This window comes from Rhinoderma darwinii, chromosome 3 (genome assembly GCF_050947455.1).
Source record: "Rhinoderma darwinii isolate aRhiDar2 chromosome 3, aRhiDar2.hap1, whole genome shotgun sequence".
In the NCBI taxonomy this organism is placed as follows: domain Eukaryota; kingdom Metazoa; phylum Chordata; class Amphibia; order Anura; family Rhinodermatidae; genus Rhinoderma; species Rhinoderma darwinii.
In genome coordinates, this window is record NC_134689.1 from 327779584 (window position 1) to 327801918 (window position 22335).

Genomic DNA, 22335 nt, shown 5'->3' on the forward strand with positions numbered 1-22335 from the left:
GTTATTTTTTACAACCCTGTATGCTGTACATGGATAACATGTTAAATCACTGTCTCTCATTCTGAAAGAGTTCAGCTCCGGGGCTAGGAACTTAATGCAGTCCATTTACAATTAATATGCATTGAATGCAGCTATGTCTGCCGCAAATATGATCCTTATAGCACACCGTTTCAGAGTCACTGGTAATTCCCATGTTTCTTCTCTGATGCCTATATACTACAATGGTATCCTATGTAATGTATTTGTGCATTGAGCATGTGCTGTTCTCCCCCACCCATTTGTTTGCTATGATCGTTCTTTTCTTTGCTTGGTTTACTTTTTATTTCCTTTACCATTTAAACACGTTTCCTTGTTGTGTAAATTTAAAAAATGTTCCCTATGTATATGAAGATAGTTATGTTCCTTATTGTAGTATTGTATAATTTTCTATCTTTACATTTAAAAAAAAGTGAATCATATATATACTAGGAGGCTATAAGTGTAAGGACTGCAGACATCTCATTAGCATGTACTTGTTGAGTATATCCTTCTTAAAACATGGGTGTTAGGGCTTGTCCACACGTAACAGATTTGCTGCAGAAAATTTCTACAGCATTTCCGCATAAACTAGAAGACAATCCGCTGTGGAAAATCCGCACCATTTCATGCGCTTTTTACTGCGGAAAATAGTGCCGATTTTGCTGCATTTTTTTCAAGGCTGCGTGATGGTGATATTTTTTCAGAAAAACGCAGGAAATCAGTCCACTTTCCGCAGCAGTAATTGACGTAAACTAAAATTACGCACCACAGGTGAATTTCTGGACTGAATTTTTACGCAGCGTGTGGATAACATTTGTTCAATCACACCCACTTTGCAGCTACTGTATTCCACTGTGTATTTTCCATCCGCAATTCTGGACGGAAAATACACAGCAAATCCGTTACGTTTGGACAAGCCCTTAATGTGCTTTGTTCCTTTCTTATGCTGATTCAACAGCCTGCACTCTTCTGGGAAGGCTTACCACTACATTTTGAAACGTGGCTGTGGGGATTTATATTCACAGGAGAATAAGGGACATCAGACACTGATGTGCGGTAATAAAGCCTAGCTAAAAGTTAACATTTCCTCTTCTAAAAATGTTATACTTATGTACTTTATGAGCACTCCGCATATAATATCACTTCAAGGCAAAATCTGTAGCCGGGTCCCCCAATTTAATTACCAATTTATATAACTGAAAATGCACACAGTGATGTAACACTATACGAATAATTTTTTACAGCTATGTCACGGTGCCGGGATAATGTACATAATGATATGTATCCCACCACAGGAATAACAAACACAGTGAAGTAACAGTACCAGGGGAATTAGCACAGTAATGTATAGGTATAATAAATTCCAATTCAGAGATAAAAACAGTGATATGTCTGCACAGCGATGATTCACACAGTGATGTCAGAGTAAAGTCATCATGGTCACGATGTATCGCTATACGGTGATAATGCAATGGACAAAACAGCAATAACAAATATACTAATGTCACAATACACTAATACATACTGTGAAGTCAAAGGACAGGTTATTGCACACAGCAATGTCAAGTATAAGAATAATTCACACAGTGATGTCACAAATCAGGGATAGTAAATATTATGTCACTGGTAATAGCTCAGGACCACAGTGATGTCACAACATTGGGATCATAATTATAGCATCATAATACAAGGATAATGCACACAGCACATCGTTACATGAAAGAGGTAATGAACACAGTGATGTCACAGTATAGGAAAAATAAGTGCAGTGATGTCATAACATAGGAGTTCTAGACATAATGATACAGATATAAGATATAATGTATACAGTTAAGCTACAGTAGTGAGATAATAAACAGTGATGTCACAGTACAGAGATTAAACTCTGATTCTCCCTTATTGGCCATTGGCATCCTCTGCACCCCGGTTGTCATTAGTTTTAGCGACTACCACTAAATCTTTGCAACATGTGCTACATGAACCCACAAATACATATAAACAATAAAACCAAAGAATCTTTGTACAAAGTAGGTTCTGTATGTGCTCATAGAAGTGTAATTCCGGTTGCTTGACCTCCTGTAAATGAGAAATGTCTTCTTTCAAATCCAATATCTTCCATAGCACCAATCAAGAAATTATAGCAAGCTTTTTAAAGTAACGGAATACACCAGTTTTAGTGTGAGGCCATGTGCGTTTTTGCTGTGGTTTTCCAAAAATCATGGTAAAGTTGTGATAAAACCGTAAGAAATCTGCTACATGTGGCTCAGCCTAGTGATTAGCATGTGGCAATGTCCTAGTGGTTACAGACCCAAATTATATAAAGCCTACCAGAAAGGGGCAAACTCTAAAGTTGAGTTTATACATGTCAGAAACCAAGTCCGGTCATCAGTAATACAAAACCGTATTATCCCGCTTCTCTATAGTCTCTATATACATAGGAATAATGATGATCAGTAGTAAAAAAAATAAGCACTTTAGATAAACTTTTACTTATTGAATATAATCCTTTTGCTTATCTAAACACATCAATAATCTGTACAATCTGTGATTTTCAGATGGATTAAAGCAAAAATTGCCATGTTTCATTGCCCCCTACACATTGTACATCCCCTAATTGGGCCAGTCATAGTGAACACCAGGAGGCACTGGCTGTATATAGTAATGTCCCAAAGAGAAGCTACGCATTGCTAATAATTGAATGAGACATGAAGTATAGAAAAAGACTATGTGAAGAAGAGACAATAATAATAATAATAGGCAATAGGATTCATTACAATACACCAGTAATAGCAGAGCAAAGCCCTGAGAAGGCTTACAGTTCAGAAAAATACTAAAATACAATACAACTGAGTGTTATACCAAATTAAGCTGCAACATCATTTTACCATTTTGGGATGTCTGAAAAAAATAGTGATCAGTAAATAATGTGTTAAATTCATCCTCGGTTTTATAGAATGGTTTTAATGCAAATTGCCCTAATTGTTTTGGTGATTACCCCAATTACATGTAAATCTGATGAATAAATCTGTATTAGAGAGCAGTATGGGGGATACATCTGGCTTCATGATAGAGTGGCAGGTTAAGCTCTTGGCTATTGACTACTTACTGTACTTTGTAAAGCAACTAATTGCAGATTGCATGTACTAAATCCTTAAATCTGAAATGTGCTTGATTATTTTAGGGGATTCTTTAGTCCCAGTTCACACAGAGTTTTTTTGACACGTTTTTTACGTGTAAACCGCATCGGAAAATGCGCCAAAAAACGTTTGAAAATGCCTCCCATTGATTTCAATGGGAGGCGGAGGTGTTTTTTTTCCCGAGAGTGGAAAAAGACACTCAGGGGAAAAAGAAGTGACATTCCCTATCTTTGGGCGTTTACGTCTCTAACCTCCCATTGACATTAATGGGAGCTAGAGAAAGCTTATTTTGGGGCGTTTTTGCCCGTGGCGCTCAATGGGCGCAAGCGAAAAACGTGGCAAACGCCATGCAGGCAGATCAAAATCTGCCTCAAAATTCCAAACACAATTTTGAGGCAGAATTTTCTGTCTGCAAAAAACTCAGTGTGAACATGCCCTTACTGTGTCTTTTTGTATTGAAATTACTTTTTGTGTTCTACAATGTAGGCAGAAAAAAACCCACAATATTTAAGTCAATATGGAAACAAATATTAAATACAGAAAGAATTCAAAGAATCCAAATTTGGTTGAATGTGCAATATATACGCTTATTCATTCGACCGGTCACTTGATTTGATGTTGGTACCTTCAGTTTTGCGGATGTGGACTACATATCCAATTATCTCTTGTGTGTTTTCCAGCGGCTCTTTCCACGATACCTGGATAGAGGTTGACGATATAGTGGTGGCAGTGACATCTTGAGGAGCGCCTGGTAATCCTTCTGCCCATATTACAGAAAGCCGGGCACTAGCCTGGCTGGAACCTGCGGTGTTCTGTGCTATGCACTGGTAAATTGCCTCATCCTCCTGACTGATCCCAGAAATGGTCAGAGAGCTAAGAAAAGAAGAGGAGGTTTGGTGAAGCCGAAAAAGTAAAAAAGTAATAGCATTCTCAATACTAGATGAAGTGGAGGTTGCCATTTTGTAAGAATAAGGTATAATGAGAGTAAATACTATTAGTTTCAAACAACTTGATAGACATGGTCATGGGTAAGGGCATGGCTATAGATATATAAATGTACTAAAAGCACTGGCACCATTTTTTTTATTCTCTGGCCCGTTGGAAAGGCACATTATGTAAATTGTGGTGAAGGTAATCTTCTTACCGGCGCCTGTATTTGTGAGTTATCCCCTCCCTACTGGTCCTCAGCTGTGTCATGTGACCTGCAGTAAGACTCTCCAACCGCCACAGAGTCTAGGACGATGACGACAGGAAGTCAGTTTCTGCATTCATTCCTATAAGACTCACATCGAGGCTGTGATAGTAATGAATAGAGAAACTGACTTCCTGTCCACACATGAGACATTGTGGCTGTTGGAGAGTTCTATTGCTGGTCACATGACACAGCTGAGGACCAGAAGGTAGGGGATAACTCACTAATACAGCCACCGGTAAGAAGATTACCTTCACCACAATTTACATAATGTGCCCCTCTAATGGACCAGAGAATAAGAAAATGTTGTAGGAGTGCTTCTTTAAGTTAAGGCCTTATGCACCCAAGCATATTAGGGCTCTGTACAAGCTCCAAGTTCAATGGAGCTGTAATATAGCACCCGTAGAAGCATACTGAGACATGTTTCATCCGGTGCCGTATTACCAAGGTGTTCCCGCCTAGAAGCAATGCCTCTATGGGAGAAGATCTCAATAATACGGTGCTATGCATAGTACAGAGATGAAGGGACTCTGCGTGTCACCGTACAAGCTACGTGTATACATCTCCACATTCAACGACCTGTAACTAAACCCTTACAGTTCACAGGTAACACCTAGATGGGTTAACAACACATTTGACTGTCCAGTTAGATACACACAGGTCAGCAGGACAGGGTAAGGTAAATGTAGAGTGGGTATGGTGGGCACTAAGATAAAGCAATACTTATCCCAAATGACAGCCACTGATCATGTTGTCAATTAATAATGCCATTTTATACAGGACATTAACTTCCTTTTGTGTATCCAGACACTGCATCTGCTTGTTCTCTCTTTTGTATAAGTATTACAATGATCTGTCTGGTTTTATCCTATGTATTAGGTAATGGTTTTGCTTGATTAAATTGCAAAAGTATGGTAGCCTTTCATTAATCTTGGTTAACCTTTTCCATGTGTGATAGGAAAAGCTACGGACCCTCTCACTTCTTGGGTCATTGAACAGACACACAATCGAAACATGACATCTCTTTTCTGTTTTTTCTTTACCGTGCTTGTCGTTAGTAAACTTTTCTTAGGGGCGGCATTTGTTTTAACCCACTCACTGCCAGAATTTGTTCATCATCAGCAATAGACTTTTGAAATTATTCATTCAAGGGGTTAAGTATCTAAAAGTTGAAGTCAGGGACCCTTCTGGCTGGAGGCCCCTTTCTATTGAAATGAAAGACTTTAATTACCATGGTGAGGGTGGGGGGATCAATACAGCTCAGTGCCCTGGTTACTTGTTGCCATAGTGATATCTCCTGGATACTTGTGCCCCCCCCCCTTCTTTCCATCGTCCAGGATTACAACCACCTCCCTGGCTGGGTTTGACCCTTGAAACTGGAGCAGCTTATAGCGTCAAGAAGCAAGATGACAAACCTAAGTGGGGTCACACTCTTCAAGAATAGTAATTCCCTAGGGATCATAAGATTATGACTATCCTATAATTACCATGCTGGATTACTATATAAAGACACATGTATGTCTCAGCTGTCATGGGACAACACTGTATTTAGAAAGTATTTTGAAATTATACATTTTCAAATTGTCCAGTTACGATGCAGAATTAGTATTTGAAACCCAAAAAACCCAAAGCTATAAAAACAATATAAAGACTAAAAACAATAGACTGTAATTATTCAATAGCTGAACATCGCAAATTAAGAAGTCCACGTATACTCAGGTACACTTAAGCAAATGTCACAGGTGATAGATTCTCATGTACACAAACGTATTACAGCTCTGTATAACCCCCTTGACATTCTCTATCGGATGGCGTTGCAACTATGGTAGAAAGCGTCTCCTTGAGAACACATCGGAGGATGTGAAACAGCCAAATGCCGAGCATTATGTGTCTGTCTCCCTTGTAAATACCTACACAGAAGCACTACAATAAAGGATTGCTGCATATACCAGTATGTGAGTGCTGTGGAATTTTTATTCTTGTATTGGTTATTTTGGTGACTTACTTATCACTAAGCACCACCTCTTAGCGGCATAGTAGTACTACAGATCCAAGTCTATCGTGACTCCAATTAATGGCTATGTTGTACAGTAATTTTACTTTGCTGAAACTAACTAAATATTGGTAGAATAATTTACAGAGAAAAAGGGCATTCAAAGTAAGGGTATGTTCACACGAGGGCGTCCGTAACGGCTGAAATTACGGGGATGTTTCAGCCTGAAAACATCCCCGTAATTTCAGCCGTAACGGCATGTGCAGGCGCTTGAACGCCGCGTCCATTACGGACGTAATTGGCGCTGCTATTCATTGGAGTCAATGAATAACGGCTCCAATTAGGGCCAAAGAAGTAACAGGTCACTTCTTTGACGCGGGCATCTATTTATGCGCCGTCATTTGACAGCGGTGCGTAAATATACGCCTCGTGTGAACAGACAAACGTCTGCCCATTGCTTTTAATGGGCAGATGTTTGTCAGCGCTATTGAGGCGCTATTTTCGGACGTAATTCGGGGCAAAAACGCCCGAATTACGTCCGTAATTAGTGCGTGTGAACATACCCTAAGGCCGAAACCTAGACCAAGACCAATTGCTCCAGCTAATTCAACAAGCTTTGGTATGTCTGAGTAACCTTGCTTGTCCCTGCAGTCACTTGCATTTTTTATAACATTGTCTATTCTTCTTACCTGTTATTGTTTTTCAATTTGATGTGCCCACTGGGATCCAACTCCCGTCCATTCTTCAGCCATCTGATTTGTGGTGGTGGCTCACCCTGGGCCAAGCATGTGAAGATTGCTGTAGTGCCAACAGGACGGGAAATGGACTGCGGATGTTGGACAAATTCAGCAGGTGCTGTAAAGAACAACACGGCATAATGAGTGACCAAAGACAATATATTTTGCTATAAGCATACCTTCACTGAATTGTTTCACTTAAAGTATATGTTAAACTTTGACCAACATTTTACAGCTTACATATAATCTGCAAAAAAAATGTTGAGTAACTTTGTAGATATATTGCATTACTTATCATGAACTGACCCCTAGTTGTCATCCAGAGCTGCCTTCGCAATTCAGCTGGTTGGTATTGGAAACGGCTACTTCCCTACACATCAGTTTATCTGAACTCCTATGATGCAGTGGACCATTTAGTATTCTCTACATCAAAATGACTGAACAGGTGTATCGCCTCAAAAAATAAAATAAAAATCACTAAAGCAAGCTCTGTACAAACAATGACACAGAAATGGATGCTGGGAGATTTCCGCTCTTAAGCCAGTAAATTTGTGAATGCAACTCTGGATAGATTATAACCCAGGCTGTAACTCCGGATAAGTACAATGTATTCTGTTTATTTACAATGTTACAGAATTTTTTATTTAAATTTTTTTACTGTATGTAATATCTACATGCAAACTGTAAAATAGTGTTCAAAGGTGAACACTTTCAACCACCAAGTCTAAAGAAATTTTAAATTGACAAAAAATTTACTGCGTGTATTTATTTGGAACTGATTTAACATTCTTACACGGGTTTCCCCAGGCTTTAAAAAATGACCAAGTTAGCTGTATATGAGTGTAAAACGCCAAAATATTAACTCCCGTTAAAAATCCCCCCACTGCTCCTGGAAAGCTGAATAATGAAAAAAATATATAAAGTCTTTTAATATATAAGGTCTTTTATGACCTCATGGGGGATATATTATGAAAAATACATAAACATAAAATACAAATAAAGTTTTACATGTGCACATAAGCCCAGACACAATACCGACTTTAGGATAATGCCAAATGCTTATCCCAGCCGGCTGGCTATTACTGCCTAAAAACTAGATCTCAAACAGCAGCAGTCTTGATGAATCCGGGAGCGGATTTCTGGAGGAAATGCGATTGGACAAGGGTGACCTAATACTAATTGGGGAATATTTTAGGGGCTTGTTGAGAGTGAGGTGTAAGGTCCCGGACGGGGTCAGGTTGAGTGACATAGGCAGTGTAGGGTAATTAGATCCTAAAATAGGGCGTAATAGGGACAGTGATGTCCCATCACCACTGCTTATTACTCACGAAACATTAAATAGTTGGAAGTATCGGGCAACTTACAGGAACTGGTAAGAGCATTCCAATTTTGTGTGTGACACCTTAGTACCTGCATGGTTGCCAGGTTCTCTCCTACTTGATTATGAAATTCATCAAAACATGTCTCCATACTAACATGTTTGGTGGCTTGTTTGTGTGTGGCTTTTTTACATTTTCACCCACTTTTTGCTAATTTAAAAAAAAAAAAACACCTCCCCTCCAACTCAAACTGTCACCATCGCCGCCCTAATTATCAGAGACTATAAAAAACAACCAATGATATACTATAAAAACAAGTAAAAATTGATCATCCATGTTTAAAAATTATCGTTTTTGTTTGTATGATTTGTAACGTGTAAATTACTGTGCTCGGACTTATCCTTACTATACTGTATTGCTAGTTAAAAATGGCAATAAAAAATAATCACAGTCAGTTTAACAGTTGTACTCGAGGAAAGTAGACTCGTAGGTGGTGGGCATGTACCTCGGGTTGGGTCTTAGGGGAAGGCGCCATCAAGACCCAACTATGTTCAACAATATTCTGGCCTTGGCAAGTGTATTTACTTAAAGGACTAGGGCAGTGAACTTAATCTTTGCCCTGGTTGAATTAAAACCTCGCTAGGATAAGCATCTGTCTTATGGTCGTAACAATTTCGGGAGCCAGTTATCTTGGTGGTGTCAGAAAATTGCAAAATTGAAATGAGCTTTTAGAGTGCAATTGCGATGGAATTGGTCTTTCTCTTTTCCTAGTGTCTCGTTAAACCTAACATTTCTCTTATCTCCATGTATTGTGCAGTTGAATACAGTCTATTGTTCCCTGCGAGCAGCTGTTTCTGCAGAGAGTTGCTGACTGCAGACCTTTTCGTTTTAAAACGAAGTTCAAAAAAATGTCTGTTCCATGATCACTACCTTTCATATCTCCTGTTCTGGGAACCTCAAGGAACATTTACATACATGTGTATGATTGATGTAAGCATCTCTTTCTCCCTTTATTTTAGTGACGATAGCCCCATAACAATGCGTGGAGGCATAAACCAGTGCGAGGAATAAGATTGATGGCCTTGAGGGTGTGCTGCACAGCAATGCAGGGCTTTGTCTGTACAAGAGCAAACTATAAAATGAATATACACTAGAACGAAACATAATAAAGTTTGCGGTTTCAGTGCCTTACAGTAACCTTTATTAGATCGACAATACTGGCGCACTCAGCATATCAACTTGCACTGATCTTCATTGGAAAATTTCATATGGGAATTTTTATATGCTAAATGCAGGATACACAAAAAGATGCTGAGGAGGGAAGTGGGAGGATACAGGGGATTGAATGCACAGATTACTCTCTTTGTCCATGCCCTGTTCCTTTCTTTCTACAAGGAGTAGTGCTGCTGGGAAAATTCTGAGACTTCCATAGAAGAACTTAATAGGGTCAATATATATTAACACAGTGACTGCTGATGCAATCCCGTCTGGCCTTCAATCTGTTGCCTACATTACTTAGCAGCATTACTAATTTAATGGAAGAGAAAAGAGCAGTGAAACATACAAATGTAATCATTCTACCATGATCGAACCCCCCTCTCCTACTAAGACAAAGACGGCACAGAATTTGGTCTTTATCTTACATGGGTCACTTAAGAATCACATTTCATTTAGAATTTAGAAAAACACAAACATTTTATTTAAAATCTAACCCAGATATTGTCTGATATTTTTTAATAAGAAAGACACACAAATGCAGGATTAGACATACATACAGATCTTACTGTTGAGGTTCATGTAGCCAAGCACTGAGAGAAAAAATTGCACATTGTATAGAGAATTTTAAAGAATATTGCAGGTTCAGAAATCTGTGATTTTGATTTAAGTGCATTTGACACAGAAATATGGCTTAAAAAAGACCTGTCTCCTCTCCGGACATGTCAGTTTTAGTAAATACTTGTATTCCCCATGAAATCACAATTCTGGAACATCTCTTCTTAGAAAAGATGTGCTGTTCCTCTGTTATTCCCCCTAGAAATGTATGAATAATTGACAACTGGTCTGGCCGGTGTCTAAAGTGATTATAAACACACACCTACATACACTACCTTTCAAAAGTTTAGCGTCACCCAGACAATTTGGGGTTTTCCATGAAAACTCACACTTATATTTATCAAATGAGTTGCAAAATGACTAGAAAATATAGTCAAGACATTGACAAGGTTAGAAATAATGATTTTTATTTGAAATAATAATTTTCTCCTTCAAACTTTGCTTTCGTCAAAGAATGCTCCATTTGCAGCAATTACAGCATTGCAGACCTTTGGCATTCTAGCAGTTAATTTGCTGAGGTAATCGGGAGAAATTTCACCCCATGCTTCCAGAAGCCCCTCCCACAAGTTGGATTGGTTTGATGGGCACTTCTTGCGTACCATACGGTCAAGCTGCTCCCACAACAGCTCTATGGGGTTGAGATCTGGTAACTGCGCTGGCCACTCCATTACAGATAGAATACCACCTGCCTGCTTCTTCCCTAAATAGTTCTTGCATAATTTGGAGGTGTGCTTTGGGTCATTGTCCTGTTGTAGGATGAAATTGGCTCCAATCAAGCGCTGTCCACAGGGTATGGCATGGCGTTGCAAAATGGAGTGATAGCCTTCCTTATTCAAAATCCCTTTTACCTTGTACAAATCTCCCACTTTACCAGCACCAAAGCAACCCCAGACCGTCACATTACCTCCACCATGCTTCACAGATGGTGTCAGGCACTCTTCCAGCATCTTTTCAGTCGTTCTGCGTCTCACAAATGTTCTTCTGTGTGATCCAAACACCTCAAACTTCGATTCGTCTGTCCATAACACTTTTTTCCAATCTTCCTCTGTCCAATGTCTGTGTGCTTTTGCCCATATTAATCTTTTCCTTTTATTAGCCAGTCTCAGATATGGCTTTTTCTTTGCCACTCTGCCCTGAAGGCCAGCATCCCGGAGTTGACACTGGCGTTTTGCGGGTACTATTTAATGAAGCTGCCAGTTGAGGACCTGTGATGCGTCTATTTCTCAAACTAGAGACTCGAATGTACTTGACTTGTTACTCAGTTGTGCAGCGTGGCCTCCCACTTCTCTTTCTACTCTGGTTAGAGCCTGTTTGTGCTGTCCTCTGAAGGTAGTAGTACACACCGTCATAGGAAATCTTCAGTTTCTTGGCAATTTCTCGCATGGAATAGCCTTCATTTCTAAGAACAAGAATAGACTGTCGAACCCACAAATGTAATGCTCCAGATTCTCAACTAGCTCAAAGGAAGGTCAGTTTTATAGCTCCTCTAACCAGCAAAACTGTTTACAGCGGTGCTAACATAATTGCACAAGGGTTTTCAAGTGTTTTCTAATCATCCATTAGCCTTCTAACACAGTTAGCAAACACAATGTAGCATTAGAACACTGGAGTGATGGTTGCTGGAAATGGGCCTCTATACACCTATGTAGATATTGCATTAAAAACCAGACGTTTGCAGCTAGAATAGTCATTTAGCACATTAACAATGTATAGAGTGTATTTCTGATTAATTTAATGTTATCTTCATTGAAAAAAACTGTGCTTTTCTTTCAAAAATAAGGAAATTTCTAAGTGACCCTAAACTTTTGAACGGTAGTGTATATAAAAATTTTAATAGTCCAGGTCCAATTTAAGTTGCAGATTCCATTTTTGCATTTTGTAAAATCATTAAAAAAAATTGAATGAAAAAATCTTTCACCCATGTAAGCTAAGATTAGCCCAAAGTAAAATATAATACTCCATAGTTATTAAAAATAAGATACCACATTTGATGTTATTTAATGTATTAAAAGGATTATCATTATTTCTACATGACAAGAATCTATTTCAGTTTTCCGACTTTTCTACGGTATATTTATGAAGTCTTTGATATATTTTGTGGTATATATTGCTAGTCTTCCACTTGTTTAAATTGTTCTGGCAGAATAAATTGTCCAATAGCTTCCGGCCATGTCTGCTCTAAAGGCTATTTCACCTTTGCAGTAATGTTTTATTGCTTCAATATATCTAAAATAAAAATAATAGAGAAACTTTGAAAGCAAAAAATCTCCATCCGATTTGTGTTTTCATCTCCAATGCAAACCTATGTGTTTTCATAGTTACAGCCAGGCCACTAAACAAACCCTGTGTAGTCTGATCCTGCAATAGTACTTACATCCATCTGTCCCCCTACTTCTGTGTCTCGTTCTGGATTTTTTTTTAGCAAAAATTAGAGGACAGATGGAAGAGAGTTGGACTGCAAGATCAGACTACACAGGGTCTATTTGTAGTCTGTAACCATGGAGCTGTAGACACAAAGTAATAGGATCTTTATAATTAAGACTTGAAAAATTGTCTCATTTTTTTACAATTTTCGATAAACTTGAGCTTTAGCAAAGTTCAAAGACAACAATGCAACAGTTTCTTATCCAAATATGTAAAATTCTAGTGTGTTTTTCAGGACCAGGAGTTTAAATTTTTTTATTTTTTTATTATGAGCTAGACTTCAATTATAAAACAAAGTCTTATTCCATAAAATCTAATTACCAATCTCTCCAATCTCTAGACTTTAGAAATGTGCTAGATCCATCCCTTATAATAAAATAAACTTTTGGCAGTTTCTCTGTTTTTACCTCTTAATTATATAATGAGGCTAAAAATACTTGAACATATTTATCAATAGTGTCTTAAGAACAGCACTTTACAAAGGAAAAATGTGAGAATTTATTAAAATGACATACAGTGCAACTGACGACATCAATTTACACCAGTTCATGGTTGTTGTATATGTACTCTGGTATTTTCCGCAAAAAAATTGTGCACGTCAATAATAAATTTTGCAGGACCACCGTGTAGTCATTCTCCTTTGATGCATCTCTTATGAACTTACTTGTACATTCAACTTGGCATGTGCTCCAGCAGCCTGTGGTAAGACATAGGCCTCATGCACACGACCGTAAAAACTCCCGTTATTACGGGTCGTAATTACGACCCCTAATAACGGGCTCATAGACTTCTATTGGCGACGGGTGCCTTCCCGTTTTCTCACGGGAAGGTGCCCGTGCCGTTGAAAAAGATAGAACATGTCCTATTTCAGGCCGTAATAACGGCACGGACAGTCCATAGAAGTCTATGGAGCTCTCGTAATGACGGGTGGCTACATGTGTGCACCCGTCATTACGGCAGCGTTGCTAAGTGACGTCAGTAAATAGTCACTGTCCAGGGAGCTGAAAGAGTTAACTGATCGGCAGTAACTCTTTCAGCACCCTGGACAGTGACTACCGATCAGTATAAACCTGTAAAAAATAAAAATAAAAGACGTTCATACTTACCGACAACTTCCTGCTTCCTCCAGTCCGGTCTCCCGCCCGTTGCCTTGGTGACGCGTCTCTCTCGACATCCGGTCCGACGTCCTGGATGACGTTTCAGGCCATGTGACCGCTGCAGCCAATCACAGGTCAATCACAGGCTGCAGCGGTCACATGGACTGCCGCGTCATCCAGGGATGTCGGGCTGGATGTGAAGAGAGGGACGCGTCACCAAGACAACGGCCGGGTAAGTATGAATTTCTTTAACTTTTATTACAGAAAAGGCTGTCCCTTCTCTCTATCCTTGATAGAGAGAAGGGGCTGCCGATTAGTGCAGTGCTATTTTGCCGCCAAAAACGTGCTCGTAAATACGGGTGGAATACGTGTGACACCGGACCCATATTTACGAGCACGGGTTCGTAAATACTGGTGCAAAACGGGTGGAATACGTGTGACACCAGACCCGTATTTACGCCAGTATTTACGGGTGGGAAAAAATACGGTCGTGTGCATGAGGCCTTATCAGTAGGTTTGTAAATTAGAACCGGTACCCGATCACTTACCCTGCACAACAAGCCTTCCCTGTGCTGTCCGGCGCACCCTGGTTCCTGGTTTGTTGGCAGCACATACATAGACTCCAGCGTGATGAACAGTTAGGTCTGAAATCATTAAATTTCCTGTCCCTAAAACTTGAATTCCTTCCACACCAATCGGACGGCCATCTGTAAGACATCCAAATAAATCAAATGTAATATTTTCGGCGAGAAAATATTGAAAAGTACCGATTTAATTAAGAGACTAATTAGATGTAATGTATGTCAGAAGTATCACTCGGACAACTATTGCTGCAGCAATGATTATTGGGGCAGTTGCTCACATCTGATGTTATCTTTACAACTATTACAAAGGTGACTAATGATATTATACCTGCACATCAAAGTGTGGAAAATCCGGGTTATTTGCTTTGTCTCCTGTAGCTGATATCATTCTATTGTTAACTAAAAGCAGTAAAACTGTAACCTTATCCAAAGCTATGGATCCTCAACCCTATTGAAATTAAACCTGCTACCTTCTTCACCTCCTAAGATGACATCAATTTCTAAGCAACGGCAATAGGGGGCAGTGTTGTCACCCTAACCTCTACTCATAGAGACAAGCCAGTGTGAAAACTCTGATCAGCACTAGACAACACTAAAGAATGTGGGAATGCAATCTACCGCATGCCACATACTGTTTAGGATTAAAGACCATAGGTGAGTGTTGGAAGTTTAGCAATTCAATCTACTACAGAAATCTTAGTTTTTAGTGAATTTAGTAATGTAGTTTCTAAAACACATTTTCATAACTGGATTTGGCATAAAAACTGTATCTGTGAAAGTATAGTACAGCCATATATAAACAGGTGTTTCTCTACAACTGATGGTCAGTAAAATATCAGTCCCGTCTTATAGGGACCCTGTGCCTGATCATCCCAATCACTTGATATATGTGATACCTTCCACTACAACACCCGGTTTGGCTGGGTATGGCCAGCAGAAGACCGTATTTAAGCAAATATCTCTTTAAAATAAATTTTAAAAAAAACTACTTAGAAAAAGACGAAGTCTAAAAACATATGTAGCAATGTAGTTCTGTGCTTTTGTTAAATGCATTACAGTACTATAAAAGACACAAGGTTCCAGGTAGTATTTAGATATAGTCTACACATATCTAATAAATCAATAGTAAACTGGCAAGGACATAAGTGGAGATGGGAAGAGGGGGAAGATCCCAGGTAACATGCTGATATAATAATCACATGCTTCCGAACTTAGAAGGAGACTGGGAGATCAAGGCCTCAGCCCAATGATATATCAAGTTTGACATACCCTTCCTGGTCTTGAATGACTAGACATTGACATGTCTGGAGGGAAAACGGCTGAACTTTGGAGAAAACAACTTCCCATACTTAAAGGGGTTTTTGCATCTCAGACATTTATGGCATATTCTGTGGATATATCATAAATGTTTGAGATGGCAGAACCCCTTTAAAATTCCAGTGAATTCCGTAAATTTAGAAAAGCAGGTATTTATTTGGCTACTAAAATAAATTTTTTCCTCTTTCCAAACCAGTAACATATGGGTGAAAGTACAGAATTCTGTGAAATGTCCCATTTAAGCCAGTTAGTCATACCAAGTCTACTCCAGGACACAATAGGCCGGGGATTTCCAGTAGCCATGCACTCGAGGATCGCTGTCTGGTGAACAGTCTTGGTAAGATTCTCTGGACCAACTAAGATCATTGGATCCTTGTATTCCGTGTAGTTCGGACCTAAAAGTAATTAATAGTACCGTCAGATTTATTATATAATGACATCTTATATTAAAATATCACTAGAAGAGGACATTTCAAAGGCTTTACCTGTGACGGTTAACGCAGCTTCAGTACTGTATTTAACACCGGCTGCATTGGAAGCCACACAACGGAACGTGCCTGCATCCTCAGCTTGGATGGCAGTTATCTGTAATACACCGGTGGGAAGCAAAGTATATCTGTGCAGAATAAGAAGATGTATAATTAGAATCTATAGTGCAGATACAGGTTTTACTGTAATCATTTTAAAATATGAGACAAAATGAAGCAAATTAATCTATTTTGTAATGAATTTCCATCAGTAAGGACCATTAGGGAATCTTACATGAGCTCAATACCCTTAGCCCACACTTTACATAGGCCCGAGGTGAACGGGACTTTAGATGCCCGGCAATGCAATTATTTAATTGAATGCAACTAGAGCACAAAGTTGGAACAAATGCACTACAATAAAAGTCAATGGAGACCAAGTCAGTCAATCAGCTGTTGTGTGACTTTTCCAATTTACTTCTTTCAAAGTCAACTTGTACAACTAAATCCTGTGAAAGTCGCAGCAAAAGTTTAAAGTTACGCAACTCGCTTACACCTGAGGACGCACAACTGAAGTGCCTAGTACTCTGCTCAACATTATAGTCCCCTTCCTTCAATTTTATATATAACCATGACAAACAAATGTCCTTATGGCCACATGTATTTGGTAGAGCCATGAGCATAGAGGCTGTATGGAGACACAAGAATACCTGCGGCTGCGTGAAATAATATGCGTATATGAAATCCACGTACAGATGTAGCCAAGTTTATCTTGACTCTGATAACTTGCTGCAGCGTGATATCACACAACAAAAGCCATTGAAAAAGTCAAGTTAAAGTTGACACTGTGTATTTAATGCCTTAAAAGTCAAGATAAACATGGCTAAATCTGTAGAACGACGGTTCAGTAGGGCCTCATAGATTTGTTATAATATGGTAGTGTTCATGAGCCCTTAGTCCAGTCAAATATAGTGTACAGTTCTTGGTAACTATGTACCTGGGGTGTTCTGTATCAATAATTTCACCACTCTGCTCCCATACAATTTCTGGCTCTGGCAGGCCACGGATCTGACACTGAAACCTGGCCACACCGCCCTCTTCTAGGGTTGCATCCCGGGGAAAGATGTGAAAATCCGATATGGCTGTGGGAGAAAAGCAACATTGTTATTTATTTAATGATTCTGAAGCTAAATTTGCTAATTTAAGGTGTTTTGTGATTAACTTGAAACAATTACTGGATTGCTCTTCGCTATATATAGTTTTGCTAGTCTATATACACTGTCTAGCCACAACATTGAAAACACTGACAGGTGAAGTGAATAACATTGATTATCTCATTACAAGGGCATCTGTTGATATTAGGTAGCAAGTAAATAGTCAGTTTTTGAAGTTGATGTGTTGGAAGCCGGATAAATGGGCAAGCGTAAGCATCTGAGCAACTCTGACAAGGGCCAAATTGTGAAGTCTAGATGACTAGGTCGGAGCATGTCCAAACAGCAGATCTTGTGGGGTGTTCCTGGTATACAGTTGATAGTACCTAGCAAAAGTTGTCCAAGGAAGGATAACCGTGAACCAGCGACCGGGTCATTGGCGCCCAAGGCTCATTGATGTGCAAGGGGGGTAAAGGTCTGGTCCGATCCTGCAGAATGACTACTGTTGCGCAAACTGCTAAAAAAGTTATTGTTGGTTATAATAAAAAGGTGTCAAAACACACACAGTGCATGGCAGCTTGCTAAGTATCGGGCTGCCGGTCAGCCCGGGCAGAGTGCACATGCTGAACTGTGTTCTCTGCCGAAGGTGCCTATGATGGGAATATTAGCATAAGAACTGGACCATGGAGCAATGGAAAAAGGTTGCCCTGTCTGATAAATTGTGTTTTCTTTTACATCATGTGATCAGCCAAGTGCATGTGCGCCGCTTACCTGGGGAAGAGATGGCACCAGGATGCACTATGGGAAGAAGGCAAGCTGGTGGGGCTCAAGGCAATGTTTTGCTGGGAAACCTTGGGGCTACTTTGACACGTAGCACCCAACTAAGAATTGTTGCAGACCAAGCACACCCCATTATGGCAATGGTTTTCCCTAATGACAGTGGCCTCTGTCAGCAGGATAATGTGCCCTGACGAACAACAAATATAGTTCAGGACTGTTTTGAGGCACATTACAAATAGTTCAAAGTGTTGACTTGGCCTCCAAATTCCCATATCCCTATCTGATCGAGTATGTGTGGGATGTGCTGGAAAAACAAATCTGATCCATTGAGGCCGCAGCTGACAACTTACCGGACTTAACCCTTTAGTGACCAGTCTATTTTAGGCCTTAATGATCAAGCAATGTTTTACGTTTTTCCATTGTCGCATTCGAAGAGCTAGAACTTTTTTTATTTTTGCATCGACATAGCTGTATAATGTCTTGTTTCTTGCAGGACAAGTTGGATTTTTATTAGCACCATTTTGGGGAACATATAATTTATTGATTAACTTTTATTAACTTTTTTTGTGGGGGAATAGAAAAAAACAGCAATTTTGCCTCACTTTTTTGCGTCCTAAATTTACACCGTTTATCTTGTGATATAAATAACACAATAACTTTATTCAGCGGGTTGTTACGTTTGCAAAAATATCAAATTTATATAGATGTTGTATGTTTCACTACTTTTACACAGTAAACCCTTTTTTTTCAAAATTATTTGTTTTTGTGTCTCCATATTTGAAGAGCCGTAACGGTTTTATTTTGCCGCCGATGCAGTTGTATAAGGGATTTTTTTGTGCGGGACGACTTGTAGTTTTTATTGGTACAATTTTGGAGTAGATGCGACTTTTTATCACCTTTTTAAAGGCAGTATTCACAGAAAACAACAATTCTTACATTGTTTTTTATTTTATTTTTTTACGCCGTTTGCCGAGGGGTTAAATAATGTAATGAATTTATAGTTGGGGTCGTTACAGACGCGGCGATACTAAATATGTGTAACTTTTTTACCTTTTTTTAATTATAATAATAATAATAATAATAATAATAAAGCATTTTGTAAGGGGAAAATTTGGGGTTTTATTTTTTTTCACTTATTTATTTATTATTAACTTTATTAACCCCTTCCCGCAAATGGGCATTACTGTGCGTCCTTTTTAGCGGTGCGTTCCCGCAAATGGGCGTACAGTATCGCCCTGAGGATAAAGCGAGCACAGGAGCTGTGTGTTTCATCTTCAGCGGGTGTCGGCTGTAATATACAGCCAACATCCCATTGCTACGGCGGCGATCACAGTTCTCTCTGATCGCTGCTATTTAACCCCTTATATGCTGCTGTCAATAGCGACAGCGGAATTTAAGTGATTAACACAGAGGGAGGGGGCTTCCTCTGTAATCCATTGGCCCCCCGCAAAAAAAAATCGCAGGGTGTCAATGGTTGCTATGGCAACCAGGGAGCATGGCAACAACTTCCTGGTCAGCCAGGTACGGAAGCCTATTAGGTCGTGCCAGACTGAGTGTCTGTTGAAAAATGACAGTTGCAATACACTGCACTACATAAGTATATTGTGTATTGTACTGGGGATCAGAAGATCAGATCTTCAAGTCCCCTAGTAAGTGTAAAAAAAAAAAGTAGAAAAATAAATACATAACGTTTTTGGAATAAAAACAATAATCGCCATGATTCCATGATAAAGTCCCTTATAAATAGAAAAAATTAAAAAACTTTACATAATAGGTATCACCCCGTTCGTATCGGCCTGACCTATAAAAATATCATATTATTTATCCCGCACGGTGAACACCGTAAAAAAATTCAATAAAAAGCTATGGTAGAATTTCCTTTTTTGGTCTCGTTGTTTCCCAAAAAATTTAATAAAAAGTGATCAAAAAGTTGCAAGAACCACAAAATGGTACCAATAAAAACTACAGTTTGTCATGCAAAAAACAAGCCTTCACTTCGCTCCGTCGACAAAAAAATAAAAAAGTTATGGCTCTCAGGATATGGTGTCACTAAAACATTATTTTACTTAGAAAAAAGTGTTTTTATTGTGTAAAAGTAGTAAAACATATAAAAACTATATAAATTTTGTATTTGGTAATCATATCGAACCACAGAATAAAGTAAACGTGTTGCTTATACTGCACAGAGAATGGCGTTAAAAATTTATAAAAAATAGTGAGAGAATTTCTGTTTTTTGTTCTCCTCACCCCCCAAAAAATGGAATAAAAAGTGATCAAAAAATCGTATGTCCCATGACAATCAAGCACCCACACAGCTTGTCAACGGAAAAATAAAGCTAATGCTGTAGTGCGGATATTTTGTACAATACCACGGACACCCTTTGGAAGTGCAACTCCTGCCCCGAAAAATCCGGCCTGTACATAAAGGATTGGTTCAAAGCGTACGTCACTATCCATGGATAAGTAATTTTATTATTCATTTACCCCATTATTACATCATCCTATGATAACCTGATGTACTCCGCCCAGCTTACATATACCCTGATGTACTCCACCCAGTTTACATATACCCTGATTTACTCCGCCCAGTTTACATATACCCTGATGTACTCCGCCCAGCTTACATATACCCTGATGTACTCCACCCAGTTTACATATACCCTGATTTACTCCGCCCAGTTTACATATACCCTGATGTACTCCGCCCAGCTTACATATACCCTGATGTACTCCGCCCAGTTTACATATACCCTGATGTACTCCGCCCAGCTTACATATACCCTGATGTACTCCACCCAGCTTACATATACCCTGATGTACTCCGCCCAGCTTACATATACCCTGATGTACTCTGCACAGTTTACATATACCCTGATGTACTCTGCCCAGATTATATATACCCTGATGTACTCCGCCCGGCTTAAATATACCCTGATGTACTCCTCCGACCAGCTTACATATACCCTGATGTACTCCACCCAGTGTACATATACCCTGATGTACTCTGCACAGTTTACATATACCCTGATGTACTCCGCCCAGATTACATGTACCCTGATATACTCCTCACAGTTTACATAAACCCTGATGTACTCCGCCCAGCTTATATATACCCTGATGTACTCCGCCCAGTTTACATATACCCTGATGTACTCCTCCACCCAGCTTACATATACCCTGATGTACTCCACCCAGTTTACATATACCCTGATGTACTCTGCACAGTTCACATATACCCTGATGTACTCCACCCAAATTACATGTAGCCTGATATACTCCTCACAGTTTATATATACCCTGATGTACTCCGCCCAGCTTACATATACCCTGATGCACTCCGCCCAGCTTACATATACCCTGATGTACTCCGCACAGCTTACATATACCCTGGTGTACTCCGCCAAGCTTACATATACCCTGATGTACGCTGCGTAGCTTAAATATACCCTGATGTACTCCTCACAGTTTACATATACCCTGATGTACACCGCCCAGATTACATATACCCTGATGTACACCGCCCAGATTACATATACCCTGATGTACTCCGCCCAGTTTACATATACCCTGATGTTCTCCGCCCGGCTTACATATATCCTGATGTACTCCGCCCAGCTTACATATACCCTGATGTAGTCCACTCAGCTAACATACACCCTGATGTACTCCGCCCAGCTTACGTATACCCTGATGTACTCCGCACAGATTACATATACCCTGATGTACTCTGCACAGATTACATATGCCCCCACATTATAAACTGAAACACCAGTAAAACACTAAACAGAACTACTGCCAAGCAAAATCTGCGCTCCAAAAGCCAAATGGCGCTCCTTCTGGGCCTAGCACTGTGCCCAAACAGCAGTTTATGACCAAATATGAGGTATCCCGCTTAACAAGTTATGGGGTGTGTGTCTAAAGTGGCACAAGCTGGGCACAACATATTGGGCACTGATATAGCATATCTGTGGAAAGATGCCAATTTTCAATCTGCAACTTCTATTGTGTACTAATTTCTGCAAAACCTGTAGAGTCAAAATGCTCACTACACCTCATGATAAATTCCTTAAAGGGGTGTAGTTTCCCAAATAGGGTCACTTCTCGGGGGTTTCCACTGTACTGGTACCTCAGCACAATGCAACATGGCGTCAAAAAACTATTTTGTAGAATCTCCACTCCAAAAACGAAATTGCGCTTTTTCCTGTTAGACCCTTGCCGTGGGTCCAAATAGCAGTTTACAACCACATATGGGGTATTTACCTACTCGGGAGAAATTGTTTAACAAA

The 22335-nt window shown here is 39.5% G+C and overlaps 1 protein-coding gene across 1 annotated transcript in view; it reads right to left on the bottom strand.

The window, feature by feature from the left end:
* IGDCC3 (immunoglobulin superfamily DCC subclass member 3) overlaps nucleotides 1–22335 on the bottom strand; it is a 131398-nt gene that overhangs the window by 20803 nt on the left and 88260 nt on the right. Inside the window, exons 3-8 of the mRNA XM_075858294.1 lie at nucleotides 17116–17260; nucleotides 16137–16267; nucleotides 15909–16046; nucleotides 14299–14457; nucleotides 7030–7195; nucleotides 3781–4028 (exon numbers count right to left, since the gene is read on the bottom strand). Of these exons, the coding sequence (XP_075714409.1) occupies nucleotides 3781–4028; nucleotides 7030–7195; nucleotides 14299–14457; nucleotides 15909–16046; nucleotides 16137–16267; nucleotides 17116–17260 (987 nt within the window). The remainder of the gene's footprint in view (nucleotides 1–3780; nucleotides 4029–7029; nucleotides 7196–14298; nucleotides 14458–15908; nucleotides 16047–16136; nucleotides 16268–17115; nucleotides 17261–22335) is intronic.